Source organism: Glycine max, chromosome 4 (assembly GCF_000004515.6).
Source record: "Glycine max cultivar Williams 82 chromosome 4, Glycine_max_v4.0, whole genome shotgun sequence".
NCBI lineage: Eukaryota > Viridiplantae > Streptophyta > Magnoliopsida > Fabales > Fabaceae > Glycine > Glycine max.
In genome coordinates, this window is record NC_016091.4 from 2443107 (window position 1) to 2466334 (window position 23228).

The following is a 23228-nucleotide window of genomic DNA, read 5'->3' on the forward strand; positions in this document are numbered from 1 at the left end:
TAATATTATTATTATAGTGTTATCATTTAAGCCTCGTTATCTTTAATTTTGTCTCTGGTGAATTAATTTTTATCATATATGAAGTTATAGGCTTGAATTATCATTATAGAAAAAAAATTGAAGTTCAAGATAAGCCTTTTTAAACGTTAGGTCTATTAGATGAATGAGTTGGTCTTAAGTCTTAAATTTGGAAAATCCCATTTCATCATATTCACCGCAGTGCCAATGGTGTAGCTGATCAGCTTTCTGGTTTAGGAGCTCGTATGCAGTTTTTGTATGAGAAATTCATTGTTCATCCTGGGAGTAAATATGGTGTCTACATTAACAATAAATTTTAAGAAAAAAGTTAATCTTCTGAGTAAAAATAAACGGTGTCTATATTAACAATAAATTTTAAGAAAAAAGTTAATCTTGTGAGGAAAAATAAATGGTATCTACATGAACAATAAATCTTAAGAAAAAAGTTCTACAAATTATTTTCTAAAAGTATACTAAATAAAATAGAGTATTTACTCACAAGATTAAACAAAAATTTTCAAACATAAATCATGTTATAATAAACATATTTTTATCAAACTTAAAATTTACAACATACTTTTAATTGAAACTTATATTTACAAACTTTATTAATTTAGACATGCACTAAGAATATTTAGACCTAATAAACAGAAAAGGGAAATGCTTACGCTATCAATACTAAGCAAATGTATTTACATCGTGATTATCCATGTTTCTTTAGTGTGATTTGTCCCTCCTCTGCCTTGTGTGCTAAGCAAATGCATTTACATCTATTAAAGTGATCAAGAAATAAAAAAAAAAAAAACTGAGAAGGAAGAAACTCGCAACCAAATCCAATTCAAACCATATATATATATATATAGTAAGAGAGTAGTTAATTATTGAAGTCATGAAAAGGAGAACCCAAAAGGCTAAAAGTAAGAGGAATATAATGTAAAATTATCCTATTTGAAGTGCTGGGTTTGCATGAATTTCCCGAAAGAAGCTGAAGGGAAAAGTCGGAAAGAAGAAAAACAGAAGCCACACACAAGATAGATCTTTCAAAGAATATTGATTTTTTTCGAATAAGTGAATTCATTTGAGATCCTACGGATCTACTTTATTTCCTATTCAAAGATCAACCTTTTATCTTTGTATTTTCATATCAACAATTCTTTACAAATGAAGAGATGTCAAGAAAACTTCTTACTTCCCAAACAGATGTTCCTCACAATCCATAACTAACCAGTCACGGAATGAGGAGAAGCATTTTTACATGAAACCTATGAACAATTGACTCATCATATTAATTCAAGACCATAAAAGCATCACTTTCCCACACACCACTCGCTACCATATACTAATTATATGTAAACAAGTGACATATCAGATTCACAAAAAAAAAAAGGCGGCATACAGAACTTTTTTGGGTAGGTTTTTATCTTGTCAAGACCTTGATTTATAGTTGGGTAATTTGCTCATTTCTCGCGTGCTCATGGTATAAAAGGAGTCACAAAGTAGGACTGTTTTTTATCTTTTATTTGTAGAGAAGCAGCAGGACTGTTTATTACTGCCACAAAAGAAGTATTCAAGAACAGCTAGGAGATTTTATTATTTGTCACCGACAATTCTTTTTCTTTTCATTCTCAACATATTTATTGATTCTATATAAATTTTTACATTAATTATGAATTTAATTTTTATTTTATTTTATTAGATAAGTTTTATTTGGTTCATATTTTAGTTCGACAATAATATGACATTATTGTATTCTTTATAATGATTATTATGAAATAATTATACCAAAACATTTAATAATTTTTTTTCCTTTATTAAAATTTAGGCCTTGCATATAAAACTCCTAGAAGATTTTATCATTGATAAAAAATATATTCCTCTGTGAATATTTGATTGAAATTTAATAATAGAAAACATTTATTTATCTATTTTAACAAAGTTTCATTTCTTTATCACATTTATTCATGAAAAATATTTAATGAATTATAATAAAATAATTATAAAAAATTATTTAATAACATTTTTTACATTACTAAATTTTACATCTTGAAAATAAAAATTATGCAAAACTTTATCATTAATGGAAATATATCACTCTATTGATATTTGATTGAAATCTAATCACAAAAAATATTTATTTATATTTTAATAAATTTTCATTTCTTATGACATTTATTCACAAAAATATTTAATGAACAAGTTATTTTTTAAATTAATTAAATTTAAAATAAAATCAACCATACAAAAATAAAAACTAAATTTATGTAGGTAAATGACTTTATATATATATATATATATATATATATATATATATTTAAAATCATTCAAGTTAAAAGGAAAGATATATATCATAATGCAAATATATTTGAAATTAAATTTTAAAAATAATTTAGTATGAAATTAATCAAGTTATCCACTATCAATCCAAATAATTAACATTAATATAATTTTTCCCATCAATCCCAACCAAAATTAGATGACATTTTCTAATCATAACTTTTATGGTTTAAATATTTTTATATGATGTTTAAAGCTTAAAAGTAAATTAAATAAAAAAGAAATTCTATTGTAATTAAAAATTTTCATTCAATTTTTGTTATCCCAGATTAAGGTTTCACATAGATAATATATAAAAAACAAGTGTGCAAATCATAAAAAATATATATATACTTTTATTAAAAGAAAGACAAAAAAAAAAAACATACAAGACATCACCAAAGTAAAAAAATATCCTAACTAAGACAATGTTTTTAATAATAATATTTTTTAAGCATGTGTGTATATAAAAATATATTTAAATATTTATTAAAATTTAAACTAAATAATAATAATAATATATTAAAAATTCAAAATAATATAAAAATTTATTACTATAAATTATAAAATATAAATTTAATAAACTAGTATAGTCTATAAGATAGGATTCATTAATATAATGATGAGTGTTGAAATAAAATTATTGAGCTAAAAGTTACTAAATGATGTAAGAATTAGTTGTTCAAGCCAACCATCATTTTGTTTCAGCAATTATATTTTACACCTCCTTAATCTTATCCTATATCTCCCATTTTTTAAAAACCCCAACCTACCCCTACACCTTCTATCTTCTTCTTTTTCTTTCTCTTCTTCCCTCTTAGACCCTTCCATTCCTTATTCTCTTCTTTCCACAACACACTGACTTTCCAACGCAAGAGGTTCCAACTAAAGTCTTCTTCTATCTATGCTAGATGTTTCGGCCTTTTCCTCCTCCAACTCTCCATGCTAGGTACATTTTAGCAAAAAAATCTAGTACCCGTCCTCCCTTTTTTTTTTTGTTTTTGGAATGATTATTCTGGAAAAGGTTTTCTGGAAAACCTATTCTAGAAGTAATTCCTTTTTGAAAAGTCTGTTCTAGAATATTTTTTCTTTCGAATAGGCCTTTCTAGAACACCTTTCTGGAAGTCAAAAATTCGTTTTGGAAAGCTTGTTCCAGGTGCAGGTGCTTCTCTAGAGTTGGCTTTTCGTAAGCCCAATAAAAATTTCGGAAACACTCCTTCCAGAAATATCATACCTAACATTTTGCTTCCAAAATGAATGTTCCAGAAAAAGCCTATTCTAGAACACCTTTTCCTTAAGCTTATTTTTTCCTTATGGAAATATCATTCCAGGAACATCTTTTACTTATGAAAAGGTCATTTTGGAAACATTTTTGCTTACGAAAAGACCATTCTAAGAACAGTTTTTGCTTATGAAAAGGTCATTATGAAAGCATGTTTTGCTTACGAAAATTTCATCAGGGGTATTATTGTAAATGGGATGTGCAAGGTACACAAAGGAAAAGGAAGGTACAGGATTCAAGTCCCCTTCGTTTCCCTGGCTTAGAAATTCAGTCCATTTACAGATTGTCCACTAGTTAAACTATATGGATCCTCTCCAAAAAAAAAAAGGTAAAAAAAGCTTTGTAAATCATTCCTCCAAAAAACCTTGCAGGCTTATAGCGAATTCGTGTGCTATGAAGCCAGACGCAAAAACAAATTAATTTAATTGTAATTAAAAAAAATTATATGATTATTACTATATAATTTTAAAGTGGTAATTTTTACTATATAATTTTTTTGTAAAATTATATTTTTCTATTTAAGATTTAAACCACATGTGATAGTTGAAAATAATCGCTGTACAAGTTAATTAAAGAAAACTTTTTTTTTTTAAGACAAATGTTGAATGGTATGTGTGAACGACATTAAATTTCACACAAACCATGGTGCGCTTTAAAAAGAGGGGTTTACACCAAAAAAAAAAAAAAAGCGTTAACAAAAGGGAAAAGGAATGAAAATATGAGACAAACAAAACCAAAGTGGGGAAACATTATGCAGAAGAAATGTGATATGCTCAACTCAACTTAGCTTGCAGTTGAGACATTTGCATTTGATAGTACCACTGATTGTGATAACCGCAACAGGGACTCCCAAGCTGCACACATCATTTCTTTGTTTGACCTTTAAAAAGTAGCAATTATTCCATTATTATTATTGAGTAAATAGTATATATATAGGGATTGTAAATAGATTTTAAACTGATATTTAATTGTAAATCATAAATTGTCAATTTTTTTGGTTGATAATGTAAATTTTATTAAATTGTATAAAAATTAGACTTTATTTATTTATATATTATTATTATTATTATTATTATTATTATTATTATTATTATTATTATTATTATTATTATTATTATTATTCCCCGAGACTCTCTGAATAGTGAATACTCTCGGTGCGTCATTATCGCAATCAAAATCGGAACACAAAGTGTTTCGTTTTATTATATGGTCATCACCTCCTTAAAGATATCCCACGGTCTCACGGAACGTGACACTACAGCTTCAACAAAAACGAAATAAGCCTCCTACGTTGTTCCTGCCACACATTATGCATTTCTTTTTCTCCAATAATATATACGATCAAATAAATAAAAATAAGTTTAGTATGGAAGATATAAAAGTTAAATTCAATAAGTAAGCATGTAACAATAAGTTTTAGAAGAAGAAAATAAGACTGTTTTTACTTCAATAAGATGATCGGAATAATCTAACGCAATCTTATCATAAGAAAAATATTTCATGAAATACAATGTTACTATTTTTTTCAATTTTAAATATATTCTGGAAATACAATATTGTCATACCAAAAAATTTAAAAATAAAAATAGTTTTACATTACATTAAAACAATAATAATCATATGTAATATTATGTATAATTATCATTTTTTAATATTTAAATAATAATAAAATATTTCAACGACTTGTCAATTAATGAAACAAATTAAACCTTTTTTTCAATATCAACAAACAATTATCTGTGAATCAAAATTAATTAATTCAAGGATACGTGAATCAAAACATCTTATAAAAAAACATCAATAATTTAATAGTTAATTGGAAATCAATCTAACATAGGCTTACTTTTTCCATTTGAAGCAAGATAAAACATAACATTGGTAGGATTAGGAACTAGGAAGTGTCAATGTTAGCGAGTAAGTCATAGAAACTTGTAGCCACTGCTGACTCAGTGACAGTTCGAAAGACTTCGCAGGTTTCTCGTGAGTTGTTAACGTTAGAGTTTGTCCCTTGCTATTTGCCACTCAAGTTAAACGCATTCTACCCTCTCCATTACCCACATTTCTCTGTACGTAGTTTCTACCTTCCAGGCCCCACCTTCGTTTTTCTTCTACCAATTCTCCAATTTGAAAAGTGGGTTCTCTGAAAAATCTCGTCTTTTTGGGGCCCTTTTCACTTGAATCTCCCCAGTTATGATTCCTCAACTTATGGTGCAAATTGTCTGAAAAGTTTGGTACTTTATGAAAGTGATTTAGCTCCTTTCTTCACGCATACAAAATACTCACTAGTCCCAATTCCATTGAGCAGAAAGGTATCAAATCCAAAAAGGTTTCTGATTCCGTTGTTGATTCACCAATGGATTCAACTTGTGCAATCCTGAGTGGCCGCAATCTAGCTAAAGTTTGTGAGGGAATTGGAAGAAACAGAAGAAGTGGCTTCTGGGGTGAGAGTACGAGGCGAAGTGTGAACACAAGGTTTTTGAGTGTTCAATCATGGAAGACTTCACGTACCAGTAGGAATCTTAGAAACTCCAAGCCTGGAAGTGGAATTGCACACGCTGTTCTCACATCAGACATTAACGAAGATTCGATGGTAAATCACCAAATGCAAACACATCATAAGTTGAAAGAAAATTTTAATTCGCCTTGGTGTGTCTGATTATTTTAAGCATTCAGTTTCAATGCTTAACCGCAGTGCTTTCCTTTTAGGCATTTCAAGGGGTACCCACTTTTGAAAAACCCGAAGTGGACCCAAAAAGTGTGGCTTCCATCATATTGGGTGGAGGTGCAGGAACTCGACTCTTTCCTCTTACTGGCAGAAGAGCCAAGCCTGCGGTATATGTGATTTTGAGTTTGAATGTTTCTTGATTATGGTTATTATAATTGCAAAACCTTCATGCAAACTTTTTTGTGTTTGAATGAAATTCTCAGGTTCCAATTGGCGGGTGTTATAGACTCATAGATATCCCCATGAGCAATTGCATCAATAGTGGCATCAGAAAAATATTCATTTTGACGCAGTTCAATTCTTTCTCTCTCAACCGCCACCTGTCCCGTGCATACAGCTTCGGAAATGGAATTACTTTTGGAGATGGGTTTGTGGAGGTGAGTTACTATAATGTTTTAAAGGAAGAGAGATTTAGGGTGTGCATCATCATTTCTATTTCCAAAAACTCTTTTATTTTTCTAAATGCAACTAAACATGGTTGTTCAAACAGCTGGTGAAGGATGGTACAAGACAAAAAGTGGAGTGTGAAATTGGGGGAGAAAAGTTAAACAAGAAGAAAATGGGAAACATCCCCCACTTGTTTCTATTTTCTAGTTTTTAAAACACGTACTTGTTTTGGAAATAATTTTCGAAACTGAGTAGATTTTGATGAAAAATTGACTGCTGAGTAGTTTGGAATTGTGTTGGAAAACAGTTTTTAAAACCAAAAAGTTAAAAGTGAGAAGGGAATCAAACATACTATTATTATATTCTTGGAAAGTGTTTTATGCTAACAAGTTTTTATCAAGAATTGAATTCTAATTTATATTTGAATAGGTCTTGGCAGCTACTCAAACACCTGGAGAGGCCGGGAAGAAGTGGTTCCAAGGGACCGCCGATGCTGTAAGACAATTTATATGGGTTTTTGAGGTAAAAACTTATGATGTTGTGTATTTTGCTGAAAATACTAGTTTGATACACGGAGTAGTGAACGTGGGCATGTATCATCTTCCAGGATGCCAAGAACAAGAATGTTGAGCATATATTGATACTTTCTGGTGATCATCTTTACCGAATGGACTACATGAACTTTGTACAGGTACATATGATTTCACTTTACATTACATTACTACTAGTAACGTTTTTAGTTTTCTAAAACTAATTTTTATTTTGATGGAGTCTATTATTGCAGAGACATGTTGACACAAATGCTGATATCACAGTTTCATGTGTACCCATGGATGACAGGTATGTTTACATGAAAAATATGCATGATTTGGTTTCATTGATTCTGTATAATAAAAGCACTCCACCTCTTTTGTAAGAGTTAAAACTTTCATTAACAATGATATCTTTTTTTTTTTTTATCCTGAATTGTATTTGGAGTTGATCGGTGTCAATTGTCTTGTAGTCGGGCATCAGACTATGGACTGATGAAAATTGACAAAACAGGACGGATTATACAGTTTGCAGAAAAACCTAAGGGATCAGATCTAAAGGCAATGGTATATTGATTGTATTTGAAGTCTGAATTACAACTCTTTTTCCTGAATAATTGGCTGTTTAATCATGTTGTTGTCTAGCTAATGCATTGTCAATCATTGCAGCGTGTTGACACCACTCTTCTAGGGTTATCGCCACAAGAAGCAGAAAAATATCCTTATATTGCATCCATGGGTGTCTATGTGTTTAGAACTGAAACCCTGCTGCAACTATTAAGATGGAATGGTTCTTCATGCAATGACTTTGGATCTGAAATTATCCCATCTGCTGTGAATGAGCACAATGTCCAGGTGTGAGGGAATATTCTTTTTGCTGTTCTTATTTTAAAATCTTTGAATGCTAATAAAAATAACTCTGTTTTTGTTTAACAGTGACTAACCCGTGTTTCTCCTCTTATTTGCATTCTCAGGCATATTTATTCAATGACTACTGGGAAGATATTGGAACTATAAAGTCCTTCTTTGATGCAAATCTTGCCCTAACAGAACAAGTTTGTTTAACTATCCTATAATTTTTATTAATTTATTTGGGTTCATATGATGAGCATCAAAGTACTAGCAAAACCACCCTCTCTAAAAAACTGGCAATTAAGGGGGAGAACAAAGTCACTTAAGTACTTCACCCTAGCATCCTCCCATTCTACTTCATGTGGGACTTGGGCACTCCATAATACCCAAGTCCCTATCGTCATATTTTTAACTGTTAGTCTGGGTAACTAATTTTGTATTCGCTTAATTTAGATAGTTTTGCATGTACATGGTAAGTTCCACTGCGAGCAAGTGGGTAGAAATTAGAAACTCCGGAAATGAAAGTACTCATTTTAATTTTAAAACAAAATATTTACTGATAAAAAAATGTTTCACATATTGCTGCAGAATTTGGGAATCTTTCACAACTTAGAAGCCTTAATTGTTCATTCTTTAGAGTTTTTGTTGATGATAACATCGTACTTGATAATAGTATTGAGAAAAAAATAATTTTACTATGGAATAAGTGGTCATTCATAAGGGAAAATATAGTAATCCAATAATCTTATACGGTATTGCTTGCAGCCTCCTAAATTTGAATTCTATGATCCAAAGACTCCTTTCTTCACTTCCCCAAGATTCCTACCACCTACCAAAGTAGAAAAATGCAAGGTGCGTACATTATGACAGCCAGCATCTAGAAAGTTGCTTTATGGAATTGGAATTTGTGTTGAACATGAGTGTTGATTTGTTTATGTTGTTGATATTACTGTATGCACGATGGGTTGGTTTGATAGATTGTGGATGCAATTATATCTCATGGTTGCTTCTTGAGGGAGTGTAGCATTCAACATTCCATTGTAGGAGTACGCTCACGTTTGGAGTCTGGTGTAGAGCTTCAGGTAAAACATTTTGTGATTTTCTCTAGAGATCATTTTTTGGTTTTTTTTTTCTGAGGGGTATTGCATGATGTCCCATGAAAAGTTTGTGTTCTACATGACTGCAGTAAATTGTACCACCAACCAAAATTGGTAGAGAAGGGGGAAACTGCATTTGCTCACATTTTGCCATGACTTGAGAAATTATTCTTTTTTTTTCAGGAGTTGAGAACATCAACGTATCACCTCAGCTATTATTATTATCAGTCTTCCTATTTCTTTTGCCAATTTGTAGGAATTAATTTTTTAGCTTCTCACAAGATAATAGAACACGTTGGAGGAAAGAAGAGAAAGGGTGTTTGTTTAACTCAAGAAACATCTTGTATGAAGATTACATCTATATTGCCTCCCTGACATAATTTCACTTCCTTGAGTTGACACCTTATGTTTTAATGTTTTGTGCCTTTATGGACTTTGCTATCCAGGATACGATGATGATGGGTGCCGACTACTATCAAACTGAGTATGAAATTGCATCTCTGCTGGCAGAAGGGAAGGTTCCAATTGGTGTTGGGGAAAATACTAAAATTAGGTGCGATTAATTGTCTCAAACAACTTTTCTTGATTCATAAAGAATTCCCTTGTATATGGATCCTAGAAATCTAAACCATGTTTTAATAATTTAGTTGTCATAATATCAAAATTCAATAGCACCTTGCATTTCTGATTTCTTCTAATTTTGTCCTACAAATCTTTTGAAGGAATTGCATAATCGACAAGAATGCCAAGATAGGAAGAAATGTGGTCATAGAAAACATCGATGTAAGTGTTGTCTCAAAGTATTCTGTTAAGAAACTTATGCACAAGGCTGAAGCATTTATTATCTAGAGTTCTCCACTGATGTAAAGATATTGATTTCTCAGGGTGTTCAAGAAGCTGACAGGGCAAAGGAAGGATTCTACATTAGATCGGGCATCACAATTACATTAAAAAATGCAACAATTAAAGATGGAACAGTTATATGAAGCACTTCAAATTATCGTCAGCAGTCCATTTTATAAACAGTTTAGACAAAGTACATTCACTTGCCGACATAATAGTGTAGATGAAATGCTAGTTCGTGCATTACAAAGTTTCTCTCGAAATATCTCAATAATAAATAGTTATGTCTATCGCATTTGTAGAACACTTCACTTGGAATACTTTGACGAAAATAACAGGCAATTCTTGCCACTAAGATTATTGGGACACTTCATTCTGAAGATTAATCCACACGCAAATAAGTTATCAATTAAAGTTTCTAACTCCCTTCACTCTCTCTCTCTCTCTCTATATATATATATCATGGTAGTTAAGACGTATCATATTCAGTTTCCACCTCTAATTTGCTTAGCTTCATTCCACTTCTCAATGTTTCTAAGTCTGGCGTACATCTTGCGAATTCGGTTTAGTTTTTGAGACTCTTGAGCGATCAAATTAGCCGTTGAAGGGCTCTCATCTAAGACAACTTCGTAACCGTCTCGATAAGAATCCATTCCTTGAACCATAAGTTGCCAAAACAAGCCACCAACAGCAGCCCCGCCACTGCTTGCTGATGAGTATATTGCAGAATATACTGTGTTGAATAACCGATCCCTTGGTGTTGAGTTGCCACCATAACTCTTTGTGGAAATACCAAACTCCGCAAATAGAAGTGGCTTGTGAAGGGTGTTCTGTGCATCTTGGATGTGCTCATCCAGCCAACGGCCTAAAAATGAGATTTGGTCCTCATAACTAGAACTTGATAGCCTGCTCGTACAAAGCAAACACAACAAATTCAGCTTTATCATAAAAATGAAACTTTGTACTCACAATTCACAAATAATAATACACACTAAACAATGTGAAGGGTTCTTACAGCAGGTGAATCGATCAGAAATTATCATGCTCAGTAATTTTGTATATTTTACTTTTATAATATCTTCCTCAAAAGTTATTACTAGTCTAATTTCTGATTGGAGTATATTTTACTTTTTAAATAAAATCCACACATTTAGATTAATATCAATCCCATCATCCTGATTGTGTGAAGAATGAGTTGTTGAAATAAGAAGCTAACCATTGGTCCGGGTAGGAGTGCACTGTTGCGAAATCAATGCCTGGGATTTGGTTGTTGGCAATGAAATCGGTTCCTACATTGAAGTTTGGGTTAGACTGAGGCTTTGACTGGCCGTAGAAACCCTCCAGACCAGCTTCCAGCAAGTGGTTTCCATCTATGGATTTCAGGTAAGATGCCATCTCAGTGATCCAAGCCTGTCAACAGGGGAAAAAATAACTTGAATTTATCTATTCCAATGTTTAAAATTAAATTATGAGCTGTTGATAATCAAAATCCAGTCTGTCTTCAAAACTCAACAAAACAAAGTGACAAAGTTGGATTCAGTTATTCAAACTTCAAAACTCAGAGTGTGAATTTTCAAAGAAATTTTTAAAATTATAATTTGGAAGCTATTAGTGCCTATTAGCTTTAACTACACATGTATAAAGTGAAAATAACTATATGTTTCTTTAAATGTTCAAATTTAGCTTGTAAGAAACACAGGTTATCTTTAGTTGCAGAAGGGCATTTGTAAAGGATTCAGTCTCAAACTCGGAAAAATAGAAAGTAAAATTATAATTAATTCTGTTTATATGCAATTAATGTGCAGAAACTGCACCAAACGGAATTGTGCATTTTAAAGGAGCTGTAACACGGAATTATGAATTTATGCTTTCTTTACTCCGTTATTTCATATATCAACTGTAGACCTAACTTACAAAAGGATATTTAAATTTGGACCCAAACAGTTTATTGAAATGAAGCAGATGCAGATAAAATCAAGAAATTTTATCTGTTTCCAGTTGTAACTCAGACAAGATTACAAGTAGGGTAAATTGGAAAAAAAGAAAAACTTATATACAGTAGAAGGTAGGTTTTTTTACCAACATCACACTCTCTCCTAAATATTCTTACAATATACCTATTCAAAAAAAAATTTCAATTTACACTACTTTTGACTACCTGTTGGGTTTGGTCACCCCAACTTTCGTAGTTAGAGGTTTGTTTTCTTTTTTTTTTTAATTTAAATTATTAAAAAATATAATTTAATTTTAAAAAAAAATTTAAGCAAGAAAGTTTGAGTGATCAAGCCCGACAAAAATAATGTAGATCGGGGAAAAAAAATTGAATAGGTTTATTGTGGGAATATTTAGGAGAGAGTGTGTATATTGGTAAAAAAAACCTTAGAACTTACATGTTTCAAAAGTGAAAAAAAAGGACACATTTAAATTTTTTTATTTTCTAATCCTTTTACCTAAAACATACTAGTACTTTTTTTTTTTTTTTTTTTACTTGAGCAAGCATAAATGCAGCAGACAAAACGATCTGAAGATTAAGAATTAAGATGTAACGGAATGGTGCTTTAAACTGCATGCAAAGAAACAGAATTGAAGAGCCGAAGAATTATTTACCTGAACTGTCCTTCCTGATTGATCAGAAGGGCACCTAATCTCATTCATAAGTTCCCAAGCCATTATAGTTGGGTCGTCTTTGTAAGCAACTCCAGTGATGCTATTACGTCTTGTAAGTACAGCCTATAATAACGCACATAAAAAACTCTTAATGTTAAATCTCTCTATACTTTTTTCTTTGGCCAGTACGATTTCTATACTATTCATTCATTGTGCAAGTTTAGGAATAATTAATTAATATTAAAAAACGATTGTCATTTTCTGAAATTGTTCTTAAAAATATTTAATTTGTAAGATTTTTTAGAAAGATGTGTCTAATATGTAATACTTGTACTCATGAGTCATGAGTATCTAATATGTAAAATAACTTAAACACTCCTCTTAACCGTTTAAATGAAAATTTAACCCATCTAACTTTTGACTAATTATGTTTTTTGCAATTTTTATTTTTTAATAATTTAATAGGTATTAACTAATACATCAAAGAAATAAACCCGTACAACCAAAAGAAGAAACGAAAAATAAATAAAGCCGTGTACATGTAGGTCCGGAACAAGATAGATACATTGCTATTAAAGATGGAACTCCTTATTTATTTGCTGAAAAACAAGTTTTGGGGTGAAAATAAATAAATAACAACCCTAATTTTTTTTTATAAAAATTTCTTCCTTTCTTGTTACGTCACACGTTACATGTGATACTTACTTTATTTTCTAATCCTAATTACTTTTGTACTGTATGGGTGTATGATAATCCTTTTTGGATGAGTAATTCTGTATTTCATCTCCACCAATCAACTTGAAATTGTCGTTTAACCACAGGAATCTGCGGGCGAGATTAATTAGAAGGAGAATCTTTGGGACAACAATATGTCGTTTAACGAGAAGAATATGTCCACTAATTATTCTTCCTCTTTTGCTGATTGATTTATTCCCTCTTCTGCATGATTAATAACACTTTCAAGGTAACATAATATTCTTTTTAATTTTTCAATAGATGACAAATTATTATCAAAATTTATAACTTTCTATCTAGATCCACACAACACCCATCCTATCTTGTTGAAGGTTGTTCCCTCAAAAAAGGATAACATTAATGAAAATAGGGAAGATAAAATAAAGAGATTGTTTACCTTGATGTGGTTTTTGTAGTATCCCTTCACAACAGGATTTGTGAAAAAGTCATCCTCAGAATTTATGGACTGCCCCTGACTCTTTGCCCATTCCACATATTGCTTCTTCCCACCCATGTTCTCATAGTTATTCACCAAACTCAACACCATCTTGATCCCATATTTTCTTGCTTCGGCTATTGCAAAATCCAATCCCTTTTATTTTTCAATCCAAGAAAACAACATATAGTTAACAAATGGGAAATGAAGTTTTGTTCTATAAACTATAAGAAAAAAAAATTAAAATTATTGGCGGAACAATTTATTTATTTTTTAAAAAAAATCATCACTAAATAAAATGACACCAAAATTAGCTAGGAAAAAAAAAGTAATTTTACGTCACTAAATTGGATCATTAATCTATTGACATGAAACTGAAAAGAGGGAGAGAGTAACCTGAAACATTTGGTAATTGTAAGATCCAGGAGAGTATTGTAGTGGTTGATATCCACCATCACTGAAAGCCCAAGTTCTGGCAATGTTGAGGCCATGATTTGAAGCCTGTTGAAACACTGATGAGACTTTGTTTCTCTGAGAAGGATCAGAGGCAAGATACATTAGCCAATAGGCATTAAAGCCATTAGCATAGTAGGGGCTCCCATTCAGCATAAGCTGCACTCCTCTTGTTCTCACAAACCCACCACTACCATCTGCTTCTACGTAGAACTCCACTGTGACATAGAGAACCAAGAGAACCAAAAGGAACCGACGCTTCATCATTCTCACTGTGTCTGTCTTCACACTTCGCTTTTCCCTTGCCTTGTTGCCTTCTCAACGTGTTGCCTTTTAATTGCGTAGATTCTGTCCTTGATTGTAGGGTAAGGTAGGAAATTAAGTTATTTTAAAAAAAAACTAATGATACACGGATTACTATTCATTTTAAACAATTCATTCATATTTTTTATTTTTCTCATCACAATACAAATCTTATCATATGTATATGTATATTTTTTTTCTTTAGGTATTTAATAGCAAATTTGATGTTTAAGAAAACATTTTCCTTTAAAAAATAAATAAACAGTTACTATAACTATATAATATAATAACTCTCCACCACTCCATGGGGGATTGAAATACCAGAAAAGCACACATGGAGCGTGGTAAGGAGGTGGTTGAAGAGGGTGTGGGTCTGATAGAACCACCACGACCTCACGAGTCACTGTCAATAGGGGTACGTACATGCGGGGCATAATTTGTGTGCCTCTTTAATTTATTGAGGTCAGACCAACTATAAACAGAACCGTTGAAAAGGACAAAAGGAAAGTGTGGTTGAAAATTATTTGCCCTGTGTCGTGTGAAAAGGTTTTTTTTTTTTTCTTCTCTTTCATCTATTCTACTCAGACCAAAATGTTGTTATATGATAAATTTTTATTTTTTTTACCATACTAATACGTAGTGAAGAAACAAAACCCTAATTTTATGCTTATAAAGAATGTGAAAATTTTAGGTTTAATACATCAATAAGTTCCTCAATTTTTTGGAATTTTTCAATAAAATAATTTTTGTAAATTATTTAGTTTAAGGAAGCTCAAAGCTACCAGAAAAATAATAATTTGTGAGAACTTCACTAATTCCGGATACCTAATTATAAATATTGCAAAAGATCAATTATTCAATTATAAGTACCTAAATAAAAAATTTCTTAATTGGAACCAATTGATGTATTAAACCAAATTCTTAATAATTGGTTTAAATGGAATGAAATTCAGTTCTCTTAAATAAACTTTAAAATTTGATTAATGGAAGATTTGTTTAAATTATATATATATATATATATATATATATATATATATATATATAGAAATTTAGGGAATTAACTTTGTTGTACTATACTATAAACATTCTTAACCCTAAGAAAATTACTATTAAGGAAAATTTGTCTTCTTAAATAGTTGTAGAGCTTGTATATATTTCACATAAAAAAAACATGTTTTTGTTATACAAGTTCTTTTGAATAAGCTTATTTGGTATATGACTTATTTTAGTAATTTATTTTTCACAATTTACTTTGATAAGCTAGCTTATAAGTTATTAATTTTTTTCATAATTCATGGAAAACAAGCTAGTTGATAAGTTGTTAACTTTTCTTCTTCCCTATTTTATCCTAAATTCTATTTTACCATTTTGTTCATTTAAAAATTCCCTTATCTTTTTGGATGGATCTAGAAATATATTAAAGATGGGTCGATTTTTTTAACATGATTATTTAAATATTTTATTTCTAATAAATAATAAGTTTTAAAAAATATTTATTATTAATTTTATGAGAAAAATAGAAATATGAACTACTGAAAAAATTTAAGCAAAATATCAACTAAAGATCTATTTTTCTAATATATTCTCTTTTATTAATATTTTTAAAATTGTCTTTTTCTTTTCTTTTCTCATATTTACACAATGGACAATGGGTCTTAAGGGTTGTGCAAGACTTCTTGCTTTTCCCCTTGATCTGTTTCTACAATTAACTTCTCAATTATCATTATTACATTAATCTTTAATGTTAAAAAGTTCTTTGAATCACATCAAATGTACATTATTTTTCTGAATTATTCCATATTTTTTCTAAAATTATATGACCAAATTCATATCATTGCATGATTTATATTGTATCAATTCATTTTGTAAATGTAGAAATTTTTCTTTTTTATTAACTAAACCTTATGCAAAATTAAATATGTTTTTTTTATGTTATTTAATATTTATCAGTTAACTCATTAATTTATTTTACAAAATACTTTCAATGAAATTAACTAGTCTATGAGTATGTTTGACAAAACTAAGTGAAAAAACTAATTGGTAGCTTAAAACTACTGGTTGAAAGCTTTTGAGCTATTTTATTAGATCATAAGTGTTTGTTAAAACTAGTTGTTGAAATAACTAAAAATATAAAATAACATATTTAAAAAGGGAAATAAGAAAATTGAATAAATATTATAAGAGTAAAAAAGGAATAAAATATAAAAGTCATAAGTTAATGGTTTAAAAAATATTACTTTAACAAATATTTCAAAAAATACTAAAAGCTATTAAATGAAAGTTAGAAATAACTTAAAAAAATTTTATTTGCGGAACCATCAAACAAACTTTTTAGCTAGAAATGAGTTGAAATGATTTGTCAAACATAATCCTGCTTTTTTTAGAAGCTAACTTATGACTTATAAGTTTTTAATTAATTTATAAGCTAGTTTTCCCAAATATATATGTATTATGTATTAAAAAAATAGACTACAGCATTGACATTCAACAACTTTATGAGAAGTAAATTTTTTGCTTTCCATAAATAAAAATTAATTTTGAATATAAAATCACACACATACACAGAGGTACAAAGAGAGAGTATCCACGTGTGTTTCAAAAGTAATTTTAATCATTTAAATAAAATTAATCTCTTTTAATTTACTTTCAAAAACATACTTTAAATATATACCATTATTTCTTTCAAAATTATTTTTAAAGGACTTTCAAAATTTATTTATTTACCATCAATTCGTTTAAAATTGCCTAACTAAAACAACCGTACCTTTACTCGACTGTATAATGTGTGCTTGAGTTTACGGTGAGAAAAAAAGTAACTTTTGTATTAGGTTAAGAAATTTACATCAAACTTTTACTTTAACAATAAAAATCTTCAAACATAAATTAATTTATTCAAAATTTTTTTTAATCACAATAAAGTTTATAAAATCAATTTATATTAGTAGTTTTCACGATATCGGCTTTCCAAGAAAAAAAATAGAAAAGAAAGTAGCGTTTGAGGAATTGAAAGGCGTAAGTTGCGGCGAAAATTTGAGTTTGTTGCTTTTTTTCTAATTTTTGACCAGGACGGCATTAGTATGTGCCAGTCTTTGTATTGCTTTCGTTTTTGCTGGTGTTAGTGGTGTGATTTAATTCAATTTTTGAATAAAAAATCATTTTAATCAAATATAAATATAAATGTGGTTCAATTATATTTGATTTAAATATAATAATAAATTTGAAATAAATCAAACTAATTTTTTATAATTTCACTCGGTTTGGTTAAGTATTTTTATTTTTTAATTTATTATCATAATTTAAAACCTATCAAATAAACTTACATTATTATTATGTTATATTATTTTTAAAATATTTTTTTTATTGAATTTTGCTTTTAACATATTTAGTTAAAATTATTATTTTCACTTTTATTTAATATTGATATAAAATGATATTATCAACTATCTTTGTAATATAATAATAATTTATATATCACTTGATATTTAACACTATTTTACAATAATATTAGTACATATTTTTTAACATATGAAAATAAAATATACATCTTAATTATAAATTAAAGAAAAAATAATAAGATATTTAATATTTATTATTAGTTATGATAATAAAAATTAATATAATATAATATGTGATTTGTTGGATTTTTTATAGTAAGATCAAACCACTAAAAATATGCATTTTTTTTATTTTTTATTCTTAAGATTGTTTTATTTAAGGGGATTTCAATTATTTTTTTAGGTTTGATTCACTAATTTTCTCACCGAAAAGAAGGGGAATTGAAAAACAATATTTATGATATTATCAGAACAAGGTTGTGATCTTAAAAAAAAAAAAACAAAAGAAAACAAGGTTCAGTATCTACTTACTTTGCTTTCATAAGTCATTGATTAGGATATATCCGTTCCCTTACAAAAGTATTAATGGCGAAATATCAGGCCATATCTTCCTCAGTGAAACTAATTCTCCATTTGACCCGGAATGCAAACAAAGAGAAGTTTCCAAGGTGCAGTGTAATAAGACCAAGTCACACGCAAGGAACTAAGTATCTAATAAAGCGATTATAGTGGGGAGATCCCAAAATCCTTATGGCGACAGGATTAATTTCATAGGTAGTTAATACAAAATGAATTCATGAAAATGCCACAATACCACCGAAAGAAAAAGGAATAAAGTGGTAGACTCAAGAAAAAAATTGTTCCATTAGCACATTTACCTTTTTTTTTTTGCACCTCAAAAAAATTTCCTTTATATATGAAGTTTTTATTTTAAGTTTAAAGTTGATTATAAAACAATTAGTATTTTTTATATAGATTGCAAGTATCTTTTATTGGAATTCAAATATGAAACTAGTGATTAAAATAGAACTATCACATACCAATTAAATATACTTAACAAAAAAGTTAAAATTATAGAAAAAAAAACATAATCAATCATCTATATTGCAAAATATATTTTAAAAGAACAAATTTGATATTGCAAAAAATGTATTTTGGGCCAAATCTGCATTTGGTCCCTTCGACGTATTTACGTCAATTCTTATAACAATTCCGCTGACTTAATAGTGTTTTGCTTGTGCGTATTTTACACATGTTTACTCAAATTTTTACGTCAAAAACATAGAAGCTATGCTTTATGGCTTTAGATTGGATGCGACGTGGATGACACAAACATAAAATGATAAAATCAAACACGCGGTTAGTTTACAAGATAGTATCATCCCAACATTAGCAAATACATCAACATGCATATATTCCAACATATGTTGATTCCCGATTTACATGACACATATTTTACATAAATCTAATGGTTTAACACGTCAAGAATGTGTAAGTGCATGTTTAAAATGCGGTTTGTAAAAATATCTCAATAATTGTTTCTTTCAAATTGAGTTTTCAAAATAAATTTTAACTTCAAACATATTTAATTATGAGAAAAAATCAAACATAATGTCAAATTTATTTTCTTCTCCAAATTGAGTTTGAAAATCTCCCACAAACCAAAGATAGCCTAATTAAACTCTATCCACCTAATGGCTTTTTCCATTAAGTATCCACTTTATAAAGTCAAATTCAACAACTAGATATGATATCCCATCCTTTTTTTCACTTCACTCACTTCTACTAACTTGAGCGTAAAAGTTCTCACAAGTAATTGCCGATGACCTCTTGCTATGCTACCGGAAAACCTTGCCACCATAGCTCACTAGGTTGCAGTTTCACCCACCGAAAGCAATATGGCAGGTGACCAACGTTGGGTATTCGATATTTTGCCAGCCTGTTGGTAAAATATTGCAAAACCAATGTTTTTTCCTTGTACTTGATTTTCTCGGGTACTGGTGGTACCATTTAATATATTGTTTGCCTTTAAAAAAAAAATGTATGGTTAACTTAGAAAAATTGTGAAAAATGACATGTGCCATTATAAGAGATTGTGTTGCAATTATAAAAATATTCTTAAATTTTAAATTATATATATTTGCATACACTCCTCTAAGCTATAAATATTGATTCCACGAATCTGGTACTGGTATGCACTCTCTCGTGGCATGTTTCCGTTTGGGGGGCCCGTTAGACGATCGAGTCGAGAAGCTTTCTTTGTTCGTATTTCGTTTTTTAAAACAAAAACAAGGCACCGACGCGCACTGGAGATTGGAGACGTGAGGAGTGAGGACTTGTTTCCACAATGGTCAAAGGGTTTAGAAAAAAGCCATTTTAGGGTTTTTTGTTTTTATTTTTTATAGATGATTATAGATATATCGCCTTTTAATTTTCAATTATTAAATATTTATATAAAAATTAAGATATGGTTAAGATAGAAAATTTTATTTTTACTAATATTTGATAACTAATTAAAGTAAATATTATGAATTTAATTAAACAAATAATAATAATTTTAAAAGCTGTTGTAAAAAAAATAATTTAAAAGCTTTTTACACTATTATGTGATCACATTTCTTGTAACTACAATTCTAAAAGCACGAGGATGTATTTATGTTGTTAATCGTAAATGAATATTTTATATTTTTATTTCTGTGTACACAAAATGAATGGTATATTGTGGTTTTAGAAAAAAATAAGACGAATAAATAAATAGATTATACATAGGACAAAACCCCACAGAGGTTTTCTTCGATCTCGTGTCTCCAGTTAAGTGGGCATGCTTTCGGCGGAAAACGCGTACTGTCCCCTTTTATTGTGAATTTTCTCTTTAAAATTACAGTGGAAAAATATTACTCAGTAAGCTAGGTTATATTTAAGCACCCCGAAAAAAAAAATAGTTCAATGAAAAACTCTTTTATGTTAATAAAAGAGAGATAGGTTAACATTTGAGATGTCAGAAAATTATTAAATCATAACTATTATTGATTTGGTGCCTTACACCAGGAAAGATGTATTTTCTCTAGCAAACCATACGCAAAAGGGAACAAGAAACAGATCTACTGTCCCACAACAGGGACACCGACTAATACTATTAAGGAGGTTCATGATGGATTACAAGAATATTCATAGTTCCCCACATCAAATGCATGGACTTAATATGGGTCTCAAAACTTATGAGATTAAATAGGGTTAACTAGTCCAGGGACTACAGCTACAGCCCAATTAATCTTTCAAAAACAAAAATCAACCAGTCTCTCAGTATTATTTCGGTAATTGCTTTATGCAACCCCAAAATTTAATATAACCCCATCTTATGCTTCTCCCCTCACTCACCTCTCTTCTCTCCACTTCCTCTTGACCATATCGCGCCTGACTGCCGCCACTGGCGGATCATCTTATAGGATGTTGCGGCAATTGCTCCCACAATATTTTCTTTATTTGTATAAGTGTAATAAAAAAAATTATTGTCATAACAAATAGGTATTGTCTCTCTCATAACATTAATTTTTTTTAGAATGAATGTAAAAAAAATTAAGAAATAAAAAATAGAATATGTTAATACTAATTTATTTTTTTATAATATTGACGATAAAAATATCAGAGAATATTTTTGAAGTATAAAAATATTATAAGATATTTCTTGTTTTCACTAAGAAAAAGTCACGGGTTAACCATTGCTCGCCGATCTCACTAATCCCTTCCCCTCACACCTCTCCATGGCTGACACAACCTTCTCAACCTTTTGATCTAGAATTCAAAGTCATGATTTAACAATTTTGGATTGAGAAATCAATAATATACTTATACTATGAATACTCAATCTATAATACATTTATATGTATTATAGTATGAATTACTCGCTCCATACTATATTTGTATACATTACGAATTACTAAAACCGTATTAATACAATATATTATAAATTGGGTAATCTATGCTACATTTTCTGTAATACATACAAAAACGAGAAAATTTGGCTATAGGTTATGGGATCCAAAAAAGAGAAGAAATCTCAAACGTACAGGCATAGTGTTACATAAGCTGTAAATCATGTCAAACTCTGCTATACTAGAAACTATTGGACCAATTGGTAAGATTGATCTTACACCAATCACTCATTCTAGAAAGAAAAAAAAAATACTGCAAAAAAGGGAGAGCTTAATGAATAACTTAAGATTAATGACAAGCCAATAATAAAAAACGTTGATGAGATGGTGTTGAGTAGGAAGAGCTTACATCTTAGTTCACTGTATTAAAAGGAAAGCATCGCCCATCTAACAATTACCCTGGTTTGGAGTACATCCTCGTTACTAATGAGAAAGGAAAAGAAAGTTTTGACGAAGTTCGAACTCGTACAAAAATAAATAAAGTCCAACTGATGGAAACAGTGAAAGGAAAGAGATTTAGGAAAAATATTTTCTTTGCAGAAAAATGATACTAACGAAATACAATGCCAAGGATACTTAAAGAACAAACTAGTTTTGGAGCTTAAGAAATACAATGCCAAGTTTTGAAGTAGGAAGGATCAAATTATATTCTTTGTAACTTTAAAAATTATTATATTATTTTAATAATTTGATAAAAAAATATATTTTTTATTGATCTAACCATTGAATTATATTTACATATTATTAAAATTGTTTGTATCAAATTTTGTTAAAATTGAACAACAAAAAAGTAATTAAATGATCTATATTTTTAGTATATTTTGAAATATTTTTATTATATTCATTTTAATTTATATAAACAAGGTAACAAATGATTTTAGATTAATATAAAATTTTACACATGTGAAATAAATTTTCAATCTAATGATAAGTTTAAAGAAAATATTATCTAATTAAAAATTATAAAATAATATAATAATTATCAAAATTACATAACAAAACAAAGAGTAAATTTTGATAAAATCTTTTTCTTTATTTATAAAAATGAGTTTTATTCGATTTATACTTGAATTGATCATTATAAGAGAAGAGAAAGCACAATAAAGATGATTGAATTGTGTTTTTAACAATTTTTTGTAAATCTATTTAGTTAAGAATGTACTTCATCTTTTGATGATATACTTGATGATGTAAATAAAGTTTTTTTTAAGCATAAGTATTCTTAAAATTTTGTTCGCTTTTTAGAAACTTTTTAAGATACCATAAGTAATATATAAAAAGGCATGGTGAGAGATAAAAATACACGTGTTCCCGTAGATTTCAATCTTTTTGCTTGATGGAATTTTATGTAACTAGGAAAGTATGCACATGAAGATATTA

The 23228-nt window shown here is 29.3% G+C and overlaps 2 protein-coding genes across 4 annotated transcripts; one reads left to right on the forward strand and one right to left on the reverse strand.

Moving 5' to 3' along the window:
- The first annotated feature begins 5489 nt into the window (after positions 1-5489).
- Positions 5490-10402, forward strand: LOC100793757 (glucose-1-phosphate adenylyltransferase large subunit 1). Of its 3 annotated transcripts, none has more exons than XM_003523522.5 (14): positions 5490-6203; positions 6320-6445; positions 6542-6715; positions 7155-7247; positions 7333-7416; positions 7510-7565; positions 7729-7822; positions 7925-8110; positions 8230-8310; positions 8873-8959; positions 9085-9189; positions 9651-9757; positions 9927-9987; positions 10089-10402. In XM_003523522.5, exons 1-14 carry the CDS (start codon positions 5967-5969, stop codon positions 10188-10190), a joined length of 1593 nt encoding a protein of 530 aa, XP_003523570.1. In that variant the 5' UTR covers positions 5490-5966; the 3' UTR covers positions 10191-10402. The 3 variants fall into 3 exon arrangements, 1 of the variants encoding a protein (XP_003523570.1); XR_005891077.1 differs by lacking the exon at positions 10089-10402 and adding an exon at positions 9388-9547 and having other exon boundaries at positions 5512-6203; positions 9927-9961; XR_001387772.3 differs by lacking the exons at positions 9927-9987; positions 10089-10402 and adding an exon at positions 9461-9547 and having other exon boundaries at positions 5512-6203.
- On the reverse strand, positions 10206-14586 carry LOC100814337 (mannan endo-1,4-beta-mannosidase 7-like). Its single transcript, NM_001254964.2, has 5 exons — positions 14222-14586; positions 13787-13981; positions 12655-12777; positions 11264-11457; positions 10206-10953 (listed from the first exon to the last, which is right to left on the reverse strand). The coding sequence occupies exons 1-5, from the start codon at positions 14543-14545 to the stop codon at positions 10533-10535; spliced, it is 1257 nt and encodes a 418-aa protein (NP_001241893.2). The 5' UTR covers positions 14546-14586; the 3' UTR covers positions 10206-10532.
- Positions 14587-23228: the final 8642 nt, after the last annotated feature.

Coding starts and splice junctions, on each gene's coding strand:
- LOC100793757 (XM_003523522.5), top strand. CDS start 5,967: ATGGATTCAACTTGTGCAATCCTGAGTGGCCGCAATCTAGCTAAAGTT. Junction 7,823..7,924: donor GATCAGATCTAAAGGCAATG/GTATATTGATTG, acceptor CAATCATTGCAG/CGTGTTGACACCACTCTTCT. Junction 8,960..9,084: donor CCAAAGTAGAAAAATGCAAG/GTGCGTACATTA, acceptor TTGGTTTGATAG/ATTGTGGATGCAATTATATC.
- LOC100814337 (NM_001254964.2), bottom strand. CDS start 14,545: ATGATGAAGCGTCGGTTCCTTTTGGTTCTCTTGGTTCTCTATGTCACA. Junction 13,982..14,221: donor ACAATTACCAAATGTTTCAG/GTTACTCTCTCC, acceptor GAAAAATAAAAG/GGATTGGATTTTGCAATAGC. Junction 11,458..12,654: donor AATCAGGAAGGACAGTTCAG/GTAAATAATTCT, acceptor CCCTGTTGACAG/GCTTGGATCACTGAGATGGC.